The sequence below is a fragment of the Psammomys obesus genome, unplaced genomic scaffold (assembly GCF_907164565.1).
Source record: "Psammomys obesus unplaced genomic scaffold, mPsaObe1.curated_primary_1811, whole genome shotgun sequence".
Lineage (NCBI taxonomy): Eukaryota > Metazoa > Chordata > Mammalia > Rodentia > Muridae > Psammomys > Psammomys obesus.
This window is the reverse complement of record NW_026596085.1, coordinates 4,293,933-4,318,855: the sequence shown is the minus strand read 5'-3', so window position 1 is coordinate 4,318,855 and position 24,923 is coordinate 4,293,933. Positions and strand designations below refer to the sequence as shown.

Below are 24,923 nucleotides of genomic sequence, written 5' to 3'. Positions count from 1 at the left end.
TTAAGTGAGAAGCGCTTTTATCCCCTGAGCCATCTCGCCTGCCCCGTTGTATCATTATTCAAGACAGCTAAAAAAGTAGAAAACATCCGCTTTGTCCATCCACAGATGAAAAGGCAAAATGGGGCGCGCACACACACAGATAGATGAATATCATTTACTCGCAAAGAATGGAATTTTGAGATATATCACAATATTATTGAGTCTGGTTAGACATGGAAGAACAGATAGGATTGCATTTATGTAAGTGCCTGGAAAGTAACACAGAGCAAGGACAATAGGGTAACCAGGTGCATTCGCAACTTTTCCAAAATAACTGTCAAACGCAACTCAGGGGAGGAAGGATTCACCCTGACTGAGGGTGTGCAGGGTAGAGTGGCCTATGGCAGGAAAGGCAGGATGGCAGATGGCGGCGCAGTCGCAGAAACTCTCAGCCAGGACTCCCCCTCCTCATAGCTCAGGCGAACAGCAAGAAGAAACAGGACAGGAAGCAGGCAGGATCTAAGCCTCAATTCCCAAACTCCACAACCCGCTTCCTCCAAGTAGGCTCCACCCCCTTAAGTCCCACGGCACCCGAGAACACCGCCACCATCTGGGGGTCAAGCGTGCAAACATAAAGCCTCAGGGAGATGAGGCGCGAGGTTACTCGGACGAAATCTGAGAAGACTGCTGAGGATGATGAAGGATTCCTGGGTGTGGAAGACGGTGATAAACAACACTGTGAATACACTTAATTTCACTAAGTGGCACACTCGTGAAATTATAAAACCACCACTACTTTGATGTGTGTGGCTTTTTTCCCCATAATACTCCCCTCCCCCCGCTACGATTGGCCCCGTTTCAAAGCTGTAACCTCATATTCACATAGCTAGGGCGGGGTTGGAGAGCCATCTGCAGGTGTGGATTCTCTTTAACTCGCTGTTGCTGGGCTAAACTATTACTCTCTCGTCTACTGTGACACTTTTGACAATCCTCTGGCCTTAAGTTATGGCATTTTCAGCCAGATGTGGTGGCGCAAGCCTTTAATCCCAGCACTGGGGGGGGGGGGGGGGGGGGGGGGGGGGGGGGGCGGGGGGGTTTCGCCGGGGGGGGGGGGGGGGGGGAGGGGAGGAGCGGGAGGGGAAGCAGGTGGATCTCTGAGTTGGAGGACAGCCTGGTCTACAGAGCGAGTTCCAGGACGGCCGGGGCTACACAGAGAAACCCTGTCTCTGGAACTGGAGTTACAGATCGGTTGTGAGTTGCAGTGTGGGCGCTGGGATTAGAACCCGGTCCTCTGGAGAGCACCCAGTGCTCTTAACCACTGAGCCTTTAGGAGTACGGGTGTTTTGCCTGCGTGTGTGTCTATGCACCACATGCATGCAGTACCCGTGGCGGCCAACAGAGGGCATGTAGTGACACACAACTAAGAAAGCGAGAGGAGTCGGCCGCAGGGCGTGGAGGTTTTATGCTGAGAGGGACAGAGAGAAGTGACATGACTACATTGGTCCTGGGGAAAACTTGCTGTGCCTGCAGCACGGGGAGCGGCTTGTGGGCTGATGCCAGTGTCGGAGAAGCATCAAAAGCCAAGGGCTATAGAAAGGGCCCTGTCACAGGCGATACAACACAGATGTCGGAGACGGGATGAGGGTTCAGTGAAGCGAAAGCAGCACCGACCAACCGAGCAGGCAGGGTGAAGACCACGGCCAGCAGGAAGCCTGGATTCCGTGACTGGGTCCTGGAAGGACCGAGGATCTTTCAGCATCAGAGGAAACCTCAAGACAGTTATGTTTGTCTGTTTGTTTGTTTTTCAAGGAGGAAAAATTCATTTTGGCTGACGATTTCAGAGATTTTTGTTTTTTTAAGCTTACAGGGAGGGCATGGTTGAGCTTTTAGTCCACTTTGTGATGGCTAAGAAACAGACATAGAATACCTAGGTTGGCTTTCGCCTTTTAAAAACCCTTTTCAGGGGCTGGAGAGATGGCTCAGCGGCTAGGAACACAGGCTGCTCTTCCAGAGGACCAGGGTTCAACTCGCAATACCCACACAGCTGCTCACAGCCGTCTGTCTGACATTCTCACACCGACATCCACACAGACAAAACATCTATGCAGATTAAATAATGATAATAAAATAGAAGTGATTTTATAATAATAACAATAATAATAAAATAAAAGTGGTTTTACAGTTGGGCAGCGGTGGCTCACATGGGGGCTAGGGTGAGTTCGAGGCCAGCCTGGTCTACAAACTGAGTTCCAGGATGGCTATTACACAGACAAACCCTGTCTCGAAAATAACCTAAAAATAAAATTTAAACCCTTTTTATTCAATCTGAACCTCTCCCCTGCAGGATGGTATGGCTGCATTCAGGGCTGATCTCAGTGCACTTGCTAATGGAGCCTCACGGACACACCTGTGGGTGTTCTGTGCTAATTTAATTAATAATCAGGAGTGACCGTCATAGCCCACTGCAGGTCAACTTGACATCCAAATGCATCTTAACCATGGCCTCCATCTCTGGACCCCCAAAGTTTCAATCACAAAAAAGCTCCATCTCTTTCTAGTCATTTTTACGGTTCCAACAGTGTGTAAAATCAAGGCATCTCTGGGATTTGTAGCTAAGTCTTTGTCTGTTTGCTTTTGTTGCTTGGGACAGGGTCTTATAGGTAGCCTAGGCTAGCCTTGAGCTACAGTCTTCCAGCCTCAGCCTTCCAAGTACTAGAATTAACAGGCAGGAAGCACCATGCGTGTCAAAGCCAAGTCTTAACTGTGAGCCTCTGCTAACTTTAAAAAACTACCTACATACCTCCAACGTATAACGGCACAAAGCAAATCTTTCCATTCCAAAGGTGAATAGGAGAATACCAATGAGGGAATGGCCCAAAGCAAGACTGAAGACCAGAGGGAAATACATTGAATCTTGTGGCTCCATTTCTGGCATCCAGGAAATATGGCGGTGTAGGTGCCCAAAAGATGGCCATTCTTGGTTGAAGTCCACAAGGTTTGTTGTGTGGGCTGGCTTTGTTGACTACCCAAAATTTCCCCAGCAGACATTCCATGTTTCTGGCATCGTTAACTAGCTGGATGCCTGCAGGAATCTTGGCCTTGCTGCTCATGGGCTGGCCCAGCCTTTCCTATGAAATCTGGGTAGAAACTGTCGTGACCCCAGAGGTCTTGTATTCTGCATCTCAGCAAAACCAGTATCCCGTGGTCTACCACCAGCCCATATTTCTTAGAGCATGGTTGCCATGGCCTCTGAGTCCCTGGATGGCTGAACACATGGAAACATCTCCCTTGGTGGTCCTGTGTGGCTGAGTACCTGAGAGCGATCATCTCAGAGGGAAGTCTTCTAAGTGAGTTAACAATCTACCTGTGCTGACTGAGACAGGTCAAGTTCCAGAAATTCTTCAGATGATAAAACCTTTCCACTCTTAAGAACTGGCGCAGGTAGGGTCCCAGCAATTCCTGAGATGTTAAAACTTTTCTACTCTTGGGGTCAGGAAGGTAAAGTCCCAATAGTTCCTGAGGTGTATACAAAGCATGTTTTCATGTTTTCTGTTATACCAGTAAACAGTACTTGGCTTCTTCTTCTTTTTTTTTTTCCCCTTTTAAAAAATTATTATTATTTATAACAATTTATTCAATTTGTGTCCCGGCTGTGGCTCCCTCCCTCATCTCCTCCCAATCCTTCCCTTCCTCCCTCTGTCTTCTCCCCCTGTGCCCCTCCCCTAGTCCACTGATAGAGAAGGTCCTCCTCTCCTTCTATTTGACCCTAGCCTATCAGGTCTCATGAGGACTGGTTGCATTGTCTTCCTCTGTGGCCTGGCAAGGCTGCACACACCCCAGGGGGAGGTGATCAGAGAACCTGCCACTGAGTTCATGCCAGAGAAAGTCCCTGCTCCCCTTACTAGGGACCCCACTAGGAGACTGAGTCTATGGGCTACATCTGAGTCAGGGTTTCAGGTCCTCTCCATGCATGGTCCTTGGTTAGGGTATCAGTCTCTGCAGGGCTCCCAGTGCTCAGTTTTTTTGGCTCTGTTGTTCTCCTTGTGGAGCTCCTGTCCCCTCCAGGTCTTTCTATCTCCCCCTTCTTTCATAAAATTCTATGCACTCTGCCCAAAGTTTGGCTATGAGTCTCAGCCTCTGCTTCAATACCTTGATCGGTAGAGTCTTGCAGAGGCCTTCTGTGGTAGGCTCCTGTCCTGTTCCCTGTCTTCTCCTGCTTTCAATGTTTATTGCGTTTGTCCTTCTGAATGAAGATTGAGCATCTTCCCTAGGATCTTCCTTGTTGTTTAGCTTCTTTAACAGTATAGATTTTAGTATGATTGTCTTATATTGTATGCCTAATGTCCACTTATAAGTGAGTATATACCATGTGTGTATTTCTGCTTCTGGGATACCTCACTCAGGATGATATTTTCTAGTTCCCAACATTTGCCCGCAAATTTCATGATTTCCTTGTTTTTAATAGCTGAGTATTATTCCATTGTGTAAATGTATTACAATTTCTATATCCATTCCTCCATTGAGGAACATCTAGGTTGTTTCCAGATTCTGGCTATTATGAATAGAGCTGCTACAAAGCAAATGTCCTTGTTGTATAGCTGAGCATACTTTGGATATACGCCTAGGAGTGGTATAGCTGGATCTTGAGGTAGCACTACTCGAATTGTCTAAGAAAGTGCCAGATTGATTTCCAAAGTGGTTGCACAAGTTTACATTCCCACCAGCAATGGAGGAGGGTTCCCCTTCTCCACAGCCTCTCCAACATGTATTGTCACTAGAGTTTTTTATCTTAGACATTCTGATAGGTGTGAGGTGAAATCTCAGGGTTATTTTGATTTGCATCTCCCTGATGGCTGAGGACGTTGATCATTTCTTTAATTGTTTCTCTGACATAGAATTCTTTTTTTTTATAGTGATACCCAGTGTTTTTTTTTATTAATTACACTTTATTCATTTTGTATCCCCCCATAAGCCCCTCCCTCCTCCCCTGCCGATCCCACCCTCCCTCCCCTTTCTGCATGCATGCCACTCCCCAAGTCCACTGATAGGGGAGGTCCTCCTCTCCTTCTTTCTGATCTTAGTCTATCAGTTCTCATCAAAAGTGGCTGCATTGTCCGACATAGAATTCTTAATAGAGAATTCTATTCTCTATTAAGAATTCTCTGTTTAGCTCTGTACCCCATTTTTTAATTGAGTTACTTGGTTTGTTGGTGTTTAACTTCTTAAATTCTTATAAATTCTGGATATTAACTTGGTTTCTTTTTTAATGGTTTTCATTTTTAGAAGCCATGCTCTCCTTAGCCTCAATTTTTCAAATGTTTCTCTTCTAGGCTAAATATAAGCTTTTTGTATATTTCTGTTCTGCTTTTTTCACCCAAATTCTCACTGTAAGCTTGTGTAAAACCAGCCAATAACTACTCCATCACCTAAAAGACAGAGCGCCTTGAAATTTTCTTTTGTAAGAGCAACACGTGTATTTACTCATCTTATTTATCAATTAATGTATTATATATGATCTTATTAGTTATTGTTCATTTAGTCATATTTTTGTTTTGTCTTGTCTTATTTTAAGATAAAGTCTTGCTAAATAGTCCAGGCTCTCTTTAAACCTAGGACCCTTTAGTCTCAACCACCCAAGTGCTGGGATTACAGTAACATGCCCCAAACTCAGATTAGCCTGTCTCATTTAAACCCAGCCTAACACAGTCTCAGGACAGAGACAAAATGCAGATAAGGTTTGTTTTGATCTCAAATCCCAGTGTGAATGTCTTGTTATCCGATTCCCACCAGAGCCCTACTCCCAGAATCACTGTGGGTCCTGGAGTTCCTATAGGAACTCCCATAGATCACCCACAAAGCTCTCAAAGCTTGGACTTTTTCCAGCCTATTTTCTACAAACCTGTCTAAATCTTTCTACCGCTCTCTACCAACTGCCCCTGAGCCCCATGGTCAGGGGGCAGCGACAACTCTTGTTCTCTGCACTGATTTCCGTTTGTCACTTTCCTGTTGCTTTGACAGAAACCTAAGAGGAAAGTACCAAGAAAAAGAAAGAATTTGCTTTAACATAGTTCCTGAGGTTTCTGTTGGGCACGGTAGGAGACAGGCAGATCTCTGTGAGTTCGAGGCCAGGCTGGTCTACAAGGCAGAGTCCAGGACAGTCAAGGCTACACAAAGAAACCCTGTCTTGAAAAATAAACAAACAATGAAAACAAAAACAAAACAAAAAACCTAACATAAAAAAGGACAAGGTCGTTTTAGTCTTTATGTTTTTTAAAATAAGGGTGTTACCATGTAGCTCAGGTTAGCCTTCAACTCAAGATCCTCCTATCTCAACCTTCCAAGTTCTGGAGCCACAAGTGTGTGCTACCATACCAGCGGAGCCAGCCCTTCTACTACAAGAGCAGGACAGGAAGCGGCTAAGACACCCCCTAACATGCCAGCCAGTCCAGGTCCCGTCTCCTTCACCGTTTATAACCAGTGTCGTCTCTTCTCAGAGATTTTGAACGGTTCCTAAATTAGCAGCTGTTCAACAACTCAGATGAAAGTGTCACTTCCATAGCACCCTTGGGACAAGAGAGCAATGCTGGAATTGGGATTGAAGGCCTGGGCTGGAGGAAGCCGAGGAAGTCAGGGCCGGCAGTCTTCTCTGCACCCTCTCATCAGGCAGACTGGAGGGGGGTGCATAGAGACGCATGTTTCACGCGTGTGTCGGAATTACTTTTGTGGATCTCAGAAGTAAAAATTCAGGATATGCTTTGTCCTACAAACACCAGAAAGCTAGGACATGGTTAGCCATTCTATCTGCCACGGTGCTAACGCAGAATATACTTCCTTCTCCTCCTCCTCCTTGTCCTTCTCCTTGTCCTCCTTTTTCTTCTTCTCCTCCTCCTCCTCCTTCTTTTCCTCCTCTTCCTCCTCTTTCTCCTCCCCCTTGACCCCATCATCTTGAATGCCTTGTATATCATGCTCCTTCTCTTTCTCTGTTGCAGCAAACATGCTGGTAAGCTAGTAAAACTAAAGAAGTCTCCGTTCCCACTGAGCTGTTTTGAACTTTATGAGAAGGTTAGGGCCCTAACCTTCTAACTAACGAAGGCGGTATCGTAGGGCTTGCCTTTTTCACTAAAGTTTACTACAAAACTGAGCTGTGGTTTACTTTCAGAGCGACCCAGTACTCCACTGTGTGAGACTCACAGAGATGACATCCCAAACACCCCGACTCATGGATGCTTGCTATTGCAAAGGCGAGCGGCTTGATACTTCGGGATCTGAGTCAGGGCTTTTTAGCTCCACCCCTCACAAGGTTCCTCTCCTTCATCAGTAAATAGGGGGTCGAAAGGCATTTTCTGGAGTTGGAAAGATGGCTCAGTGGTTAAGAACACTGGCTGCTCTTCCAGGGTAGGGTTCGATGCCCAACACCCACAAAGCAACTCCCAACTGTCTGTAATTCCAGTTCCAGGGGATCATTTGGCCTCCTGGGGCGCGGCAGACAGTGTAGCCCACCGATGTATATAAGATCAAGACACTCATACACATACAATCATTTTCTGAAAAGGCGTTTTCTTGAGGGAGGTGTGGCGTGAGGCTGTCAGTGCCGTGCTCGAACAGAATCGTGGGAGTTCTGCTCCATTGTGTTGCAGGCATACCCAGCTGAGCAGGCTAAGGAGCTGGCTGGATTTCACACAGGTGAGGAACGGGGACCTCTTTCCCCACAGCCACACTGTTCCCCCGAAGTCACACTGCTTTACCAGGAGAGCTTCTAGAGAGGCAGGGGCCTAGGGACAGGGAGCACGGAATGATCTCGGCCCCCAGCGTTGGTGACTCTTCCCCCACAAACACTGTAGTAAAATCTGTGATCGCTTACTGGAACCTGGCGTCTTTGGAGCAAATTCCTGCCTGTCTGTGCTTTCATTTTCTTCTGAGAACAAAGGGCGCTTTTAAAAAATGTAATTCATTGTCTCTCCCCCACATGCAAGGAATGTGTGCTCGCTCCTTTGCCTTCAATGCAGGCGGCATTTCCTTTCGGAGCAGTTTGTGAGAGAAGAATGTTTCCAAATGCATGAGGCCCTCACATTTCCAGCAGAGATTTCTCATATTCCACATATTTCCTTCTTTGGATCTTTCTATTTAGGGATCAGTTTAAAAATACAGTCCCTCTGTGTAGCACAGAAGGGTTGTGAACCCTGAGTTCCACCTCTCCCGAGACTCCAGTCACCCGAGAGGGAAATACAAAGCAAAAGAAAGGAAAAGAAAAGAAACAGTTTATTTTCGGTTTAGACTATAACATGATTCCATGACAGACTACAATAGGTTAGAGAAACCATCGTAACATGTATAGTTTAGCATAGTGGAGTGGCTGTGTTTCCTCTTGAGGAGAAAAAATGATTGGTTTTTTTTTTGGGGGGGGATGAATCCACAAAACGGGCTCCTTGTAATAAGCTGGTTCCTCTCATTGCCCATTGACCAGATACCTCACTTTGAAAAAGGATGTTGGTTGGGCCTGGAGAGGTTGCTCGGTGCTCGTGGCCGCTCACTGTTCCTGCAGGGAACTTAGATTTGGTTCCCTGACCCCACCTGTGGCGCTCATATGCACACTCAGGCGCAGGCACATACATTTAGATTAAATATGGATAACATGAATAAACATGAATATTTTTACAAAAACATATGTTGGAGAATTAGTCTTCCACAGGGATGAGGAAAATGAGTTATCCAACTCCATGTGGTCAGCTCTGAGATTGTATAAACGACAGCAAGGGACTTGGTAGGTTTTGTTTCCATATTTATCTGTCTATACCTACATGTAACAATATCAACGAAAGAGGCCATGAACTGGGGGGAGCAAAGGGGGACATTAAAGGGGTTGGAGGGACAAAAGGGAAGGAGGAGCTGATGTGTTATATTTTAATTTAAAAAAAAATATATATATAGGTGTGTGGTTTTGCTACATATTCAGTAAAAATATCAGAATATAGCCTTGAAACTATATGTATATATACATACATATATGTAAATGTATACATGTATATATGTACGTATGTACACACACACACACATATAGGATTCAGTATATTCCCCCAAACCCTCACTCCAAGGACTGGCTTACGATAGTGTCTTCAGAACTAGCTGTAATTGAAGGACAGACTTTTGTTTTAACACTGTCTCTCCCTCACCTGTTTCTTCCTGCCCAGGCATGGTAATCCTCTTGAATGACATCATTGTCCACTGGGCACTGCGGATCATATAAGACTTTGTGACATTTGTGTCTGTTCCCCCCCCCCCACCTGTTCTGCCATAGAGACGCCAGGAAGGAATTGTGCATCTGTGGGGCAGCCTGTTTGCCCACAGGGAGAGCCGGTTTCCAGGGGAGCTTTGGGGGAACACCACGGTGGCGCTGAGGTAAGGCAACTGGTCTAGCAGGTGCTAAGGGTGCAAATGGCTAACAAGGGGACCAGTGGAGCCATACTTAGGAGTCTAACAGTCTTGAGGCCTGGCTCTGAAGAAATTTGGAGCTGGGGACGGAGAGCGTCTTCTGTGCAGGACTGCGGGTGAAGGCAGCCTTTCATGCCCACCATAGAAGGGCACTGGGGGACTGAGCTCAGACATTAGGCTTCAACACATCACTTTTCCTTTACCCTTTATGATAGATTGGGCTCTATTACAGACATGTTTAATTGGCTCAGCTAGAAAAGCTGAACTTAGCAGAACTCATTTCAGGATAAGCACTGTATGTGGTTAGAAAAGACACCCAAAGAAGTCTCTTACAAAGCATGAGGGTAGGTGAGGACCCCCCCAAAAAAAGAAAAAAAAAAGAATGCAAAAGGAAGCGGGGGCTGGTGCACTGTCGTCTCCGGAAGGTAAATTCTGGGGACAGCATCAAGGCTTTCATTTCCTGAGCATAGGCAGGTCTGAAGCAGCGCCGAAGCTTCCTAGGGACAGAGAGGCAACAGGCTGCATGTGGCATGGATGGGCACTCAGCTCACGTCCGAGTTTCAGGAACTTGGGAGGAAAAGCTATCAAATGGGACTCTCTGAAGCCCCAGCTAACTGCTTGAGGTTCTGAGTCTCCAAACCACTTCTTCCAAGAGATGACAAGACCCAGTGTCAAAGGAAAAAAAATCAGAATATATTTGCTGATGAAGTTGACTCCTAAGAAACAAAAGCAGGGTAGCCCTGACTGCCAAGATTCCCTACAGGAAAAGTGCTCAGAGCTAAAGCAACAGGAAACGACATATAGAAGAGGATTCTGGAAGCCCAGCACAGGCTTCGGAGACATTTCTTGTCTCAGACCACACAGGGGAGCTCTTTTTCTTCTTCCACTGACTGAGAAGCCACCAAAGAGACTCCAGGTTACTGGGGGAGGAGCTGTTGACAGAAGAACTCGCTGCTATGCAACTTGGCATAAACCAAGACCCCAACGATGAAACCAGGTGCACACATTAAACTTGGTGTTCGTGCAAAACAGCCTGAGAAACCAGTATGGCACGTCTGTTACTCCAGGGTGACTGTAACAAAACCCTCAACGCTAACATCAGGAACCTTCTGATGGTGACATCCCTAGGATGGCCAAGGGTCAGCAAGCAGACTCCTGGGGTTAACTCTTCACAGTTGGTGAGGGACAGTCAAGGCTGACTGGACTTGAGCAAACCCATTAGATAATGGAGGTCAAAGAAGGCTTCTGTCCTCCTGAGGCAGATCCCGAGTTAGACACGAAAGCCCCCCAGCTATAATTATATGTATTTTAAAACCCGCTCTCTAATTTTATGGCATGTGCTGTATTTAATCTTGCAAGCATTTAGTAAATTCTTGCTAAAAAAAAATATGTGAGTCTCATTTCAACTCTAAGGCTGAATTAGGGGCACTGATTCATTTAACAGTTATGTAGAGCAGATTGCTGAACTGTTGATAAACTCACGAAGAGGAAGGGGCAAAGCTCACAGGAAAATGGTGGGGTGGTGGCGATGAGGCAGGCAGAAAGAGATGCGTTGGGGTCAGCCGTAAAAGCAAGCTGTGTGAATGTCTCTAGAAAAGGGAAACCCAAAGAACACAGTTTGTTGCCATCATGGGACTGTTTTATTAAGACATGCTTGGGGTGATGTTTTTCTTGCCAGAGGCCAGTCACGCTGCTGAGGACTAAAATGGTTTTCATGGATCCACAAGAAAAGTGTGAACAGAGGACCACAGGTGCCAACTGTTTCTAGCCCATCGCCATCACACCTTTCCTCTGAGAACTATTCACACGACAGAGCCTGCTCTTGGCTGCCGGAGTTTCCAGTCTCCACACCCTAGTGCCTGCATTGGAGATTGGGATAGAGGCTTGACTCTGTACTGGCCAGCTCGCTTTTCTGGAGAAACTGACATTGTGGGCTGAGAACCCAACTGTGTGGCTCTGTAGTGAACGCCACACACCTGTCACTGGTCTCCAGAACAGACTGGTTTTGGTATGTGCAAGGACACTGATGGAACATTTGCCTAACCCTCTCAGGCACTACTGTCCAATTCTACCAGCTGCTTTCTGCTTAAGCTGACCTGCAGGCTTCCTTCACCTTGCTTCCAGAAACATAACAAGATCATCTCTCTAGGTGAGAAGGATGTGCAGCTCAAGATACAGGGCCTTAGGAATACGTATTTCTCGAATGTTCCAAGGGCTTTGTCAATTTCTTGGAAATGGCTGGCCTGCTGGTTAGTGTGCTGTTGCGTCCTGAGTGGACCTACCAGCATGTATTCCTAATTGTAAACATAGTGGTGTTTCAAATGTAGCCTAACCATAGACCCAAAAGATGCTCAGGTATATAAGGACGTTTGCTCAACTATGTTCATAGCAGTTTTATTTTTAATAGCCAGAAGCTGGAAACAACCCTGATGTCCCTCAGTTGAGGAACGGATACAGAAATTGTGGTACATTTACACAATGGACTACTCAGCAATTAAAAACAAGGAAATCTTGAAATTTGTGTGCAAATGGTAGGAACTAGAAAAGATCATCCTGAGTGAGGTATCCCAGAAGCAGAAAGACACTCACTTATATACTCACTTATAAGTGGATATTAGATATATGATATAGGATAAACATACTAAAATCTGTACACCTAAAGAAGCTAATCAAGGAGGACCCTGGTTAAGATGATTAATCCTCATTCAGAAAGGCAAACGGGATGGACATCGGAAGAGGAAGAAACCAGGGAAAAGGACAGAAGCCTACCACAGAGGGCCTCTGAAAGGCTCTACCCACCAGGGTATCAAAGCAGAGGCTGAGACTCATAGCCAAATTTTGGGCAGAGTGCAGGGAATCTTATGAAAGAAAGAGGAGATAGAAAGACCTGGAGAGGACAAGAGCTCCACAAGGAGAGCAACTGAACCAAGAAATCGGGGCACAGGGGTCTTTTCTGAGACTGATACTCCAACCAAGGACCATGCCTGGAGATAACCTAGAACCCCTGCACAGATGTAGCCCATGGCAGTTCAGTGTCCAAGTGGGTTCCATAGAAATGGGAACAGGGACTGTCTCTGACATGAACTGTTTGGCCTGCTCTTTGATCACCTCCCCCTGAGGGAGGTGCAGCCTTACCAGGCCACAGAGGAAGACAATGCAGCCACTCCTCATGAGACCTGATAGACTAGGATCAGCGGGAAGGGGAGGAGGACCTCCCCTATCAGTACACTGGAGGAGGGGCATGGGTGGAGAGGGAGGGTGGAATTGGGAGAGAATGAGTGAGGAGGCTACAGTTGGGATACAAAGTGAATAAACTGTAATTAATAAAAAAAAATGTTTTTTAAAAAAATGTAGCCTAACATGGTGCATGGCTTTAATCGCAGCTCGGGGGAGGCAGAGGCACTGTTGCAGGTCCGACAGCCCGGTCTACGAAGGGAGACCAGGTCAGCGGGGCTACTGCACAGGCTATCACATTATCTGGAGGGGTGGGGGGTGGGGGGATGTAGCGTTAACACCAGTTTGAAAACCAGTGTGACAGAGCACTGCCATCACTTCCATGTCAGCTGCACACAGTAGGTGTCCACTGAAAGCCTGTTAAATACCTAAGGCTCTGTGTAAGCAAGCCCTTAGCCACGCTTTGTAACTGCATTGCTAAGCTTGGGACCTTAGTTTCTCATAGCTGTCTTTGGAAACTTCTCAAGCTGTCTTCTCCTTATGATTCCCTCAGCCTTCAAGGACCCGGGCACAGCCTGGCAATCCTTGCCCCACACAACACATGCCCATCAAAGCGAATCTGACCTTCCAGACCTTCCCAAAGATTCCTTAATCTCCACTGTGCACTAGGGTAGCTTCCTAAAAACAAATGGACTCGGCTGTACCAGCCCCCAGCAGTTAGAAGACTAAACCTCCAACCCAAAGCTGTAACCTTGGAGTCTCTGGCACTTACTGAACACTGTTTTATAAGGCACCTGATTCGCCCCCTCATCCCATTAACCAGAATGAAAAGAAAAAGGCTAGTCAGGATTAAGCATGTATTTATTTTAGTTCAGTTAAAACAAACGTACATTGTTTCATTGAAACTTGTGTAGCACTCCTTGCCAGCATGCCATAATGGCATGTTAGCCTCTAACAGCACAGTGGGGACATTTACACTATACACACAGCAAGGCTTCCATGCCCTCAAGATCACACTCAGCACGTGACCAGACAGCATGTGGTAGGCCCCGCATCATGGAAATTTAGGCCTCATTTAAAGCTTTTAACATTTCTACTTAAATTGACATCCAATCAGTTTATTGCAAATAGAATTTAAACAAGTACTTTCAATTTTAGTATTATACAGTGTCAATTTCTAACATTGAATTCTCTGTACATGTACTTTGGGGACTTATATATAATGTAAATTCATCAAAATGCAGTTAAGAAACTTATGGGAGTATCTACATTTGAACCCAGGACCCAGTTCCACTGGTATATACACTCTATTTACAAATACATATGGACAATGTATGTACAGTTTATCATAAATATTGAAAAATAGGTTAGCTTTAATGGATTAATGCTGCTCTATAAATAACAGTACAGTTATAACTGAAACTTCGTCCATGGAAGACAGCAATGCAAAAATGAGGTGACAGGGCAGTGGTTTTAATACTGAAGACTGCTCAAGATTGGGATTCAGTTTAGGAACCTCAAGGCAGATAAACAGCCCCAAGCGTTGGGATTTGGCCTAAAATGCATTTTGAGCCTTAAATTGTGCTCCCTCAAAAAAGGTTCAGGAAGTCTCTCCACACTGACAGGCCATGAATAGGATTTTCTCCTCCACCTCTTCCTGGTTGCCATGGCACCCTTTCTCTGATGCCTGTTTCTCCGCAATCTCCTGGCAGATCTTATCAGCAACTCTTTCCAGGTCTTCAAGTGGAAGTGCTGATTCCTGAACTACAGGTGTGGTTCTGGATTTGAATGAAATGAAAGCAGTGTGGTAGTGTCTCCTCACTGCCTTTGCTTCTAGATGGCCCCCAGTGATTTCATCTTCGGGACGAAAAGGACCACTGGTTTCACCCAATGCAGCAATAACAGACGTCTTCCATTCTGCAAGGGTCTTTAACAGCAGACAGATCTTGCCTCTGAATTTAGTCACATACACAAGACCATGTAACAAAACCCATGTGTGCCAATCTCCGGCCTTGCCTCAAACTAAAAACGTTTAGTTCAAGAGAAAACCTTAAGAGCCAAATGGCCAATTAATGATTCCACTTGCTTCCCTCAACCACTTAATGGAATTATGTATATTAGATCTTAGACATTATGCCTGATGAGCAAAGTACCACATTATTTAATAATATATTCACCATACACCGTTAACATACAGTAAATGTGCTCTTAAAGCCAAGCTTCAAAGTGATACCCACTTCTAACTGGAATTGAAATGGAAAGGTAAGCACGCAGCTGGACCAGAAACCAAGTACAGCCAGGTTGTACTACTTCCCCTAACTAATCATTTGTTCGTTGTAAACAAATCGTTCTGCATTGTACACAGATGAGATGACAATCCAGTGCGAGTTTTTAGAAAGCTGGCTGCATGAGAAACCCAGTGACCTTTCCACGCGCCGTCCAGTGTGCCAGCGTTGGTGCAGCCTGCGGTCAGGTTAGACCTCTGCTGTGGTCACAGCAGGAACGCAACTGAGCCACTTGTTGTCAAGTAAATCACGCTTCCAGTAGATGTGCGTGTGAAAGCTGCCTTTTCTATCGGATAGGTCTGGCCTACTGCCACCAAACCATCTCACTTCTGGAAGCCATGTTTTTAAAATAGGTGGGCCCAAAAGCACTACCCAGAGCTGACCACACAACTGGAGACAGGCGCAACTGAATAAACCCTGTTGTACCCAATCGCACTATTTGGTACCTCAAAATCAGTTATTTCATTTCCTACAGGAACATCTGCACTGTTTTCCAGCCTACTAGACTGAACACATTAACATTTTAGTTTTAATGAACCAAATTATCTGGAGGCAAAGAAAGTGATGAACGGAGTTCACCTGTTTGGTACAACAATTACCAATTACCCTTTGAATGAAATCTGAACGAACAAAACATAACTATGCTAATTCACGGTGCAATTTTTCATAACATTTTCCTGAAAATGATTTTTGGGTAAAAAAGTATTTGGCTTATAATGCCTACAAAAAAGGCAAATAATTTCATAATACTAATATTCACTTTTAAACATCAATGAAATTGTTTTACGGAGTTTACTGACAACTGGTTCCGGATAAAGTTCAAAAAATGCAATTTCTTCAAAGTAAAATAGTGCTTCTGAGGTCTTTTAAAGTATTTTTGGTACAAAAAATAAGTGTTTTTCTCAATGCTTATTTCAATACTTTGCTGTAAATTAAGAAGTGTTTCTCACATCGAATGGTTCCGTTAGGCACATTCAAGTAAAATCATAAAATATCCAAGTTAAACAATGACACAGCCAAACATGTGGCTTGATAAAAGTTAAAAGTTCATCCATTCTCTGGAATGGAATAAATTGTCACTTCCCTTAACCCAAGACTCGTGGTTTCCTTGGTAATATCCATTCCCTAACACACAGATAAGTTTCTTTAAAAAAACAAAACAAAACAAAACAATAAAAAAGAAAAGTTCACTTATTCTGCATTCGGAAGAACCAGCGAGGAATCTGCACTTCAAAAGGAAGTGAACTGAAAGCATCGGGTGAAATTTCTGAGTAAGTTGACTGCTGACTCAACACTGGTGTCAGATGGACTGCTGAGCTTTCGTGGTGCCATTAATGGCCACCTGCAGAGGCATTGTGTACCCAATCCAAGACAATCAAGGCCATGCTCCCGATCATCACCACTATGCCACTCAACAGGAAACACAGGGCCTGCAAGAAGCAGAAGACTCATCAGCAAGGGACCCTTAAAGTCACACACTAAGTTACAATATTCTAGTTTCACCTGACTAAATATGAACTCTTTTGACTGACTGAGTAGTTATTTGTAGCACAGAAAGCCTACAGCTGAAACATTCTGGGCTTCTGCAAGAGGTCCTCCTGCTGAAACACCTGAATTGGCTTTGTGTGTGTTTCTCAATAGAACAAACGTCACAAAATTAAGCCGAGGCGAGCCCTGGAGTTGGAGGGAACGTGAATGGGCCTTTTCTTTAGTACAGCCATTTGCGTACCTGTAATTCCTCACCCACGGCCTTGGAATTAATAAACTCACTGAGTTAAGGGGGCAGAGCTTGGCTTGGAGGTGCCCTCTGGGCTCAACAGTTTATCTCCCTAGGAAAAGTTCACCCCAGTTTATTTCTAACCTCATTCTTCAGACCAGAATGGCAGTGGCGAGCAGGGCCGACAAGTCTTTTGCTCCTACGTATCCCTTGCTAGGATCCTGGCTGTTCCAAAGCTTGGGGTTTGTGCTTAGTGTATCTCCCCTGTGAAACAAGGCTCCTGAACCTAAGACTAAACACACAGCAGTAAACTCATGCAGAGCAGGACCCTCCCCTCCAACTCTACACAGGGTCCGTCTCTCAACTAAACCCATCTCGGCTTCCTGCAGCCTACACAGCAGACGTGCCTACCTGTGCCCGTCATGCAGGGCACCAGCAGCACGCCAATGCCTTTGCACTCTTCTTTAGAAACTTCTTTGCAGTCATGTTATCTACTGCATAGCACATCCCATCCCCACCCCCCCTTCGATGAGGTGCTTCACTACCAAAGCTTTACAAGAAAAGTTAACCACTGATTGTACGGTCAGGTCATCTCTCACTCACCCCGATCTTCTGCACAGATCTCATAGGTTCTTTCTTCACTAACTTGATGTAGAAGGCAGATGGAAGAATGAAGATCAGCATGGCGGCCGCCGACGCACCTGTAAGAGGCCATTCCCCACTTGAGAACTCATGGAGTCTGTTTTTTTGAGTTCTAATATTCTAGGCACACAAATCAAGACCACCTACAGATTCAATGCGACTCCCATCAAAATTCCAACATAATCCTTTACAAACTTACCAATGAAACCGAAGATGTCCCTAATAGTAGGTACAAAGATGACAAGGAGATTGGTAAAGGCCAAGATAGACACGGTGATGACAGTGTGGCGCCACCAGCTGAACTCTTTCGCTGCACACAGTAAGTGAGTGACAGAGCTCCGGATCTGAGAAGAAAAGGTAAGTACCGTTTATCATGTAACAGTCCAACTGTAATCAATGCGAAGAACTCTCAAGCAATTGAGAATGTTATCGATGACAGTACTTCTTTTCTGGGGAGCTGGTGCTCCCGTTTTCTGCTCCGGGATGACCCGGAATCTATGCCGCATTTTATTCACCCATTCGGCACCACCCACACACAAGTCCCTCTTTTTGAGCAACACCCAGACTCATCTTGGCAGGTGCAGGGGCACGTGGTCACTTACCGGAAAAATAACTACTGGCACCGTGAGGGTGACGGCCACCAACACAGCCAAACGGACAACGAGGAGAATAATGTCGGTTTCCATGATGGAAGAGTAGGTGTGGAGCAGTTCCGATTCGACATGTTCTGTGGGGACAGAGCAGAAACGGGCTTTCAGAGCGGCTTTTCTCTGGGGATCGGGTATGAAAGCTGACTGGCAGCGGGATCTGCACTGAAATTATTAGCTACTCACAAAATGACTGCAAACTGAGAGGCTAACAAGATTAATCTGGAATTACGGTTAATGCAATTAAAGTAACATTGGAGGAGAAATTTTCTAAATACTAATTTAGCCACATGACCTCCAGCGAGGCCTAGCGGGAGCCAAGACTCTAAAGCCCAGTCTGGTTAAACTGTGTGCGCGCATACATGGTGCTGTGGGCTAAAGATGGGAGCAGAGAGAAAATGAACTGTCAACAATCGGCTCTCGCCTGCTTCGGAATTACTGTTAAACCAGATCGGAACTCTTTACAGTAAAAATACACATACAGCGTCAGTTTCACTTCAGTCTTTCTCTTTCTTAAAGCAGGCATCATTTACCGTAAAACGTCAGGTATCCAAAGAGGGCAGCAAACAGATACATCAGGAACATGGCGAAGAAGGAGATCTTGGACACATTCATCATCCGTCTCCGGCTGCGACTGCACATTCAACAGAGAGCACAAATGTGTATTTTAGCACGCTCCATACCTACTGCTTCAGTATGCGCCCAATAGACTTAGAAAAGACGGAGCAGCCTACCCTTTCAGCTCTTCATAGATGGGAAGGACAGCAGGATGGCAGACGAAGGAGAAGGTCAGGATGGGCACAGCGTACACGGTCTGAAACAGACACACCACTGTACTCAGAGCCCACGACACCACTATCAGTTCCCAGCTAAGCGCCAGAGGACCTTAAACTCCCAACTATCCCACTGTTTCCCAAGTAGGACCTGCATCCGACATCTGGGACCTGCCACAATGCCATGAGATCATTCCTCTTGCCTTCCTAGACTACAACAGAACCTCGAACTTGTCTAGTCCGCCAGTTCGTTCGTTCTCTCTCTCTCTCTCTCTTTCTAAAAAGCCATATGGCATCTATCCTTCAATTTGCCTTAAGAGATCTTTTTATCCTTTCCTAGACATTTCTTTCCAGGAAACAGGATGGAAACAAAATTACCTGTGAGTTGAAGATGAAATACTGCGGCCTACAAGAATCATCAGTCATGGTGGTGTTGGATGCCAGAGATGACCAAGCCGCCTGGGTAAAGGTGCCATTCACAGTTTCATTGATCATCAAAGCAGCTTCCACAGGGCAAGGGATCTGGAATTTCTTGCAAATCACCTGAAAATATATTTTGCATTGGTTAAGCTTGAGTAGTTTGACAGAGTTCTTTAAAAAAAAAAAAAAAAAGTGTTTTTTAAAAAAAATCATTACGTACCACAATGAGAAAGAACATCATACAGAGCAGGGACAGACCACTGGTGTACCCCAAGTATCCTAGAGGCGAAGAAGAGCAGCACTGCTTTAATCAATCGGGGATGGATGGGGGAGCACAGCACAAGACCCAACAGCTATCGCCAGTGGAGGGTTCCTACTAGCTGGGGCTTTACCAAGGTCTCGCCCTGCTGAGAGCCTACAGTCACTTCCCACCCCAAACCGCTCAGAGATGTTTGCTCACCTAGGTTTCTCAGCAGCGACAGAGGAAGAATGAGCACCAAGGACACCAACAGGACCAGATAGTCACCATTCAGATACCACAATCTGAATGAAAAGAGGAAGGCCAAACAGAAATCAACTACACATCTAACTCAGAACTTACACTCGGCGCACACACACAAAAAAGGGCAGCTTTGAAAAGGAGCATCTCTTATCCAGGGCAGGGCTCACTCTAACCGTTTGTTTCCCGAGCAGTCGGTCACTCAGGTGAGAGATGGGGCATGAAAAGCACCAGCTTTTGCGCCACTCTTTGCTCTGGGAAGTCTGCCAGCTGATTCGTAACAGAAGACGTTTCATAAAGCTTGATACTAATGCAGGCAACAAAGCTGCTCTGTGCCGCCAGCGAGCTTATCTTTAGGTGCTCTGAGAAAGACTGTACAGCGGCATTACAGTTCTAGCTTGTAATTTCTAAAATCGAAAAGCTACAATATTCTTCTGACGTTTGTTAACAGGAATACTTTGTTAAGCGTTTCACTAAGGAAATTTTCAGACACAGTGAATTTCAGATGCACAGGCAACTGCTCTCCTCCCAAATTAGACTGAACCAAATCCCCACTCAACCAGAACTTGTTTCAGATTATCACAGTAACACCCCGACTCCAAAATAATAACAGTCCAAGTCACTCTGAACCTAAATGCTCCCTAAGTTCTAGCACTGTTTCTTCTTCTAAGTAACCAAGGCCTATCCTTGCCAGGCATGGTGGCAGCTGGCATGCATTCGCACTTTTCGTCCCAGAGGCAGGTGGACTATACAGCGAGTCCCTGCCTCTTTAACAGCACTACTTTCAGGTTCTAACTCCTCAGGACTTGCACCCCACTCCCGGGAGGAATGGAGACCCCACAGAATGCTGAAGGGGTCAGTGTCTAAAGTCTCTAAAGGCACATTCAGAGAGCCACACTCTGCTTTGAGGCAGCAACCATGTGCAGCTAAGGAAGCAAATGAACCCTGGCTGCTGACATTAGACCTTGTTCCTCCACTGAGAGGAGTAACTGCAGCTAAGTTAACATTTCTACAGTGCAGCTGTGCATTTTCGGCTCTTTAAAGCAGGATTGGTTTTTGGAGAAAAACGAAACAAAACAAAAAAATAAAACCACCCTTTTGTCTTAACCAGCTCTATATTCACCAGCTGTAATAAATGCCAGTACAGACAAATCAAGCACTAGAAAAGTTCGCAGCCACGGTTTTTGTCTTTGCAAAAAGTTAAGATCAAGGGGCTGCAAAACCTCTCACCAGTTTGTGGGACCATTCCTTGTCAGAAGGAGGAATACTCGTGAGGAATGTGTTGGTAACAGTTTTTTTTAGCCAGCTTTGACAGAAATGTACCTGTGTTTCTAGAGAGTAACCTTACTTAGCACCTACCCATTTGAATCTCCAATGTTCATTAATGCCTTGATCACCAAAGGTAACTCATATTTCACTATGAAGAGGTAGCTTGACATAGCTGGAGGAAAACAAAATTAAACCATTACAAGTGCAAAATGTGGCCTGTGACAGTCACGTCACCACCTTGTGCTAGTTTTCAAACGGAGTCTATCTCGAGCGCCCTTTGAAAACCTACCTCCAATGTTCTGCATTGTGATCGAGCCGGAGGCTGCTAGCTTTCCAGCCAGTCCAAACGCCTTATGTCCCAACTGTTCGTATAACAAAGACCCTGTATTAAACAGCACAGGGGAATGAGGCGCTCTGAAAGCTCCAACCGCCCCCCCAATCAGAATAGGCACAAATTACTTGGGGGGAAAAATCAAGAATGTTACTGTACCTCCTTCATTGGCAGTCTTCAAAAGGAGATGAACAGAATACAGGGAAAATATTGACACAAATGTCAAGAGGATTCTGAGAAAAGGAAAAGGCACTCGGTTATAAATAAGCAGGGCTGTGCACTTAAAACTCTTCCTGTCTAAAACAGCACTGGTGGTCTTCCCTCTCCTAACTCTTCACTGACACTAACTTGTCGGTATCAGGTGCGTTTCACAGTATTTAAAGCAAATGTCCACAGTGTCAAATGCAGGAGACTGCAAAGCCCCAAATCCCAGGGGAGGAGAAACTTGTTTTCTCTGTGTGTATATATCTTATAACGCCATACATGTAATTATTTATATGCCTGCCTTGAGTTTAATTTAAAACTTGCCATTAAACCTAGTCTGGAAGGCTTTTTTACACCGTTCAATTGAGATGTCAGAAAAGGCTAAGATCCCATGGACCAGACAGAGAGAAATGAGTCCAGTGGAACAGTTTAGTTGGACACCAAAAATTAGTAAAAATTTTTACTAATAAATCAGAAAAGTGATGGCTGTGAAGACGCAAATTGGTGCTGGGGTTCGGCAGAACAGTGAGATGTCAGCCCCACCCTTCCACTTAGATTGGAAGAGAAAAATAAAAGAACAAGGAAGGACTAATGGGATCTAACGCCCTGTTTTCCTGGATGGTACGGGCTCTCAGTCAAATCCCACTTATCTTCTATAAAGGCAGACAAGGCAGGGATTAAAACAAAAACAGCAAACATGCAAACGAGACAGCCGCATACACCTCGACCTTGTATGGCAAAGCGGGCACACCGTGTAAGGTGCTGGGGAAACAAGGGCACGGCACAGGATGTGACTTCCACCCTAAGGTCGGTGTCACCACACCTGGTTCTGAGGTGACACTGTGAGCTTGACCGCTTGGAAAAAAGACGGTTTAATTTAAAAAATCCATTAGAGCAAATTATCTTACACAGAGATGACGATGAATTTCATGCCCTTTGAGGTCACTTTCAACCTCAAGATCACTGTTAAAAGGTCGACTGCCTCGGCATGTCAGCATGTGGCTTTTGGCCCATTTACCTTCACATGTAAGTATGATGAATAAAAAACTCACACAATCTTGTTATCATTTAGCCATTTATTAAAATGGTTAATCAAACACATAGTAAGCTATTAAAGCAGAATCCCAGAAGTTCAAGGTAACACAGGTTAAGTTTTACTTTCAGTTATGAACGGCGTTACCAATAACCCACACTAGTAGCGTTTTAAAACCTGTTCCCAGTTTTCATGGCAAGAACTAAAAAAAAGCTTCAAATGTTTAACTTTGATTCCAGCCATTCAAATTCCCACCAAAAAACTGCTTTTTCCTCTCTCGTAAGTTCCTGAGGAAATTTTGGCAAGAATACTCCAAAACCTTCATCGTGACACTTCTACTACTCAAAGCCAGGCTTAACGCTGGCATGGGACTTGACCAAGCAGAGCTTTTCTTATGTACACTCTTTATCATGCTGGAGAAAGTTACCTGAGCAGCTAACCAAAACCTAACTCTCCTGAAGAGAAAGGGACAGTTGCTGAGTGTGTAAGGTCATAGTAAAGCCAGCAGGCTTCTACAGAATCCGTGTCAACCAGGGACCTACAGGCAGTCTGAAACTTCTGACACAGTGAAAACTGCACACTCAAACTTGTACATGCTACTGTACTTCAAAAAAAAAAAATAGCATTTCTTTTTCTTGCTACCGGTCTTCCGGTCTGATAGCACTGGGAACGAAACCCAGGAAGCAATTCATGCATGCTAGGCAAGCACCCTCGTGCCTCTAACAGCCCAACAATCTTCAGTGTCACATTCCCCAGGGGTCAGTCAGCCAACACAGGCACCTCAAACAAGAATATTGGAAAACAGCTAATTAACTTAAAAAAAAAAAATTAATAGGCTCTTATTTTAAATGGTCAGGCACTGACCATACAGATCTGGAGAAATGGTATTTTAAAAAAAGTGAATTTGCTTTTTAGCATCCAGAAGACCTATGACTCACTTGTTCTAAAACAAATATGTTCTGGGCTGGGTAAATATCACCGCACCTTATAGTTCCAGAACTTTCTCTTCCTTATGTATGCGAAGGGGCCACAGGTTTTCGGGGGAAGACTGTCAACTTACGAAACCTACCTGGAGCCACTCCACTTGTTTTTAAATCAAACATTAGTTACTCTGGACTCATTGGCGTTTCTTTTACAATTAAGAATACCCCACGGCCTTTTCAAAGACTGGCCTTCACCCCCTATCTTCTGTCTAACTTGCTTTCTTGACATTTTACATGTAGCAAAACAGAGCTTTGGATTTTCTCATACTTCAAATTTAAATCAACTATGTTGAACTGCAAATTCGGTTTTCTGGAGCCAAAACTATGTTTATGGTATTAACTGCCCCGCACGGCAGGCTGGCTACTTACACATACTTACATAAAAAGAGCAATTCCAGTATTAGCCATGGCATAAGAAAGCCCAAGGATTCCACTGCCCACAATCGCATTGCTCAGATTAAATACTGACATTCCAAAGGAAGTAGTACCTGGATGCTACATAGAGGGAAAACGATAACCAAACATATAACAATAATTAAAAGGAGAAAACCAGCTTTGGGCAAGTCAGTTTTGAAATCTAAAAGTTAACACTATTTTTTTTTTACTCCATAAAGCCAGGCACATAATAGCATTTTCAACTTACAAAGTCTGTTTCGTACTTCTTCTTCCCCAAATTCGATTCAAGTAAAAAGTTCTGGTTTTCAGGATCCACGTCCACATAATGGCTGCAGAAAAATAAGAGGTCACTCACTGTAATCCAACTGAGGATATGCAAATCATGCTTTGGCGCTCATAAAGTAAAACAGCCCTTCGGTTCCGATACACTGCCATTTAGTTAAAGCAGGGGTCACACAGGCTAGGTGCTCCCCGAGACACCAGTCATGCAGTGACCGGGTAATTCAGGAAGCTACTGTCTCCAGGGCTCTGAGAGCAAGGAAGAGGCTGGGGCTCCCCGGGGAGCCTTGTTTCCTAGGTGTGAGCCTTAAGCCTGCAACCGCTGAGCCATCCCTCGAGCCCCAAGGCAACCATGTGTGCAAGCTGCCTTTGCTTTTTTCTTTTTTTGCAAAGCGCACTTCTCCCACCTTTTCAGAGCTGCCTGCTTGGTGGGGTACGAGTAGTTGAAGTCACTGTTGGAGCTGTAGCTGCTGCTGTCCTCATCCGGGGAGATGTTAAACCTTCCCATCTCGGTCTTCTTCATGCCGATCGCGGAGGCTCGGTGCGCGGCGGCGGGCGGCGCGGGCTTCCTTTTGTCCTTGGCGGCGCACTGGCCCTCGAGGCGCGCCTGCGAAGGTAGAGAGGCGGCGCGTCAGGACTGCGGCGCCCGCCCGCCCCCGACCACGTGACGCCGCCGGGCGGCGCAGCGCGGCTGATTCATCCCCCCGCCAGGCGAGTGGAAAAGTACCAGGCGAGCGAGGGGCGGGGGCGCGGCGAGGGGCGGAAAAGTACCGACGGCGGGGCCGCGAGAACAAAGATGCGCCCGCCGCGGCGCCCCTCCGGCCGCTCGGCCGGGCCCGCGCCCCACCCGCGCCCCCCGACCC

General features: G+C 45.5%; 1 protein-coding gene across 2 annotated transcripts in view; it reads right to left on the bottom strand.

Annotated features, from left to right (window-relative positions):
- Positions 1-13,425: 13,425 nt before the first annotated feature.
- Positions 13,426-24,923, bottom strand: part of Slc38a2 (solute carrier family 38 member 2) — a 12,429-nt gene continuing 931 nt past the window's right edge. The window contains exons 2-16 of one of the 2 annotated variants that reach the window (XM_055626928.1): positions 24,468-24,667; positions 24,029-24,110; positions 23,765-23,880; positions 21,325-21,398; positions 21,124-21,216; positions 20,925-21,006; positions 19,527-19,609; positions 19,287-19,345; positions 19,025-19,189; positions 18,608-18,687; positions 18,407-18,507; positions 17,829-17,953; positions 17,426-17,570; positions 17,188-17,285; positions 13,426-16,297 (exon numbers count right to left, since the gene is read on the bottom strand). In XM_055626928.1, the coding sequence (XP_055482903.1) occupies positions 16,199-16,297; positions 17,188-17,285; positions 17,426-17,570; positions 17,829-17,953; positions 18,407-18,507; positions 18,608-18,687; positions 19,025-19,189; positions 19,287-19,345; positions 19,527-19,609; positions 20,925-21,006; positions 21,124-21,216; positions 21,325-21,398; positions 23,765-23,880; positions 24,029-24,110; positions 24,468-24,583 (1,518 nt within the window). In that variant the 5' untranslated portion in view covers positions 24,584-24,667 and the 3' untranslated portion in view covers positions 13,426-16,198. Of the gene's footprint in view, positions 16,298-17,187; positions 17,286-17,425; positions 17,571-17,828; positions 17,954-18,406; positions 18,508-18,607; positions 18,688-19,024; positions 19,190-19,286; positions 19,346-19,526; positions 19,610-20,924; positions 21,007-21,123; positions 21,217-21,324; positions 21,399-23,764; positions 23,881-24,028; positions 24,111-24,467; positions 24,668-24,923 lie in introns of those variants that run through there. The other variant, XM_055626929.1, reaches the window with a different exon arrangement.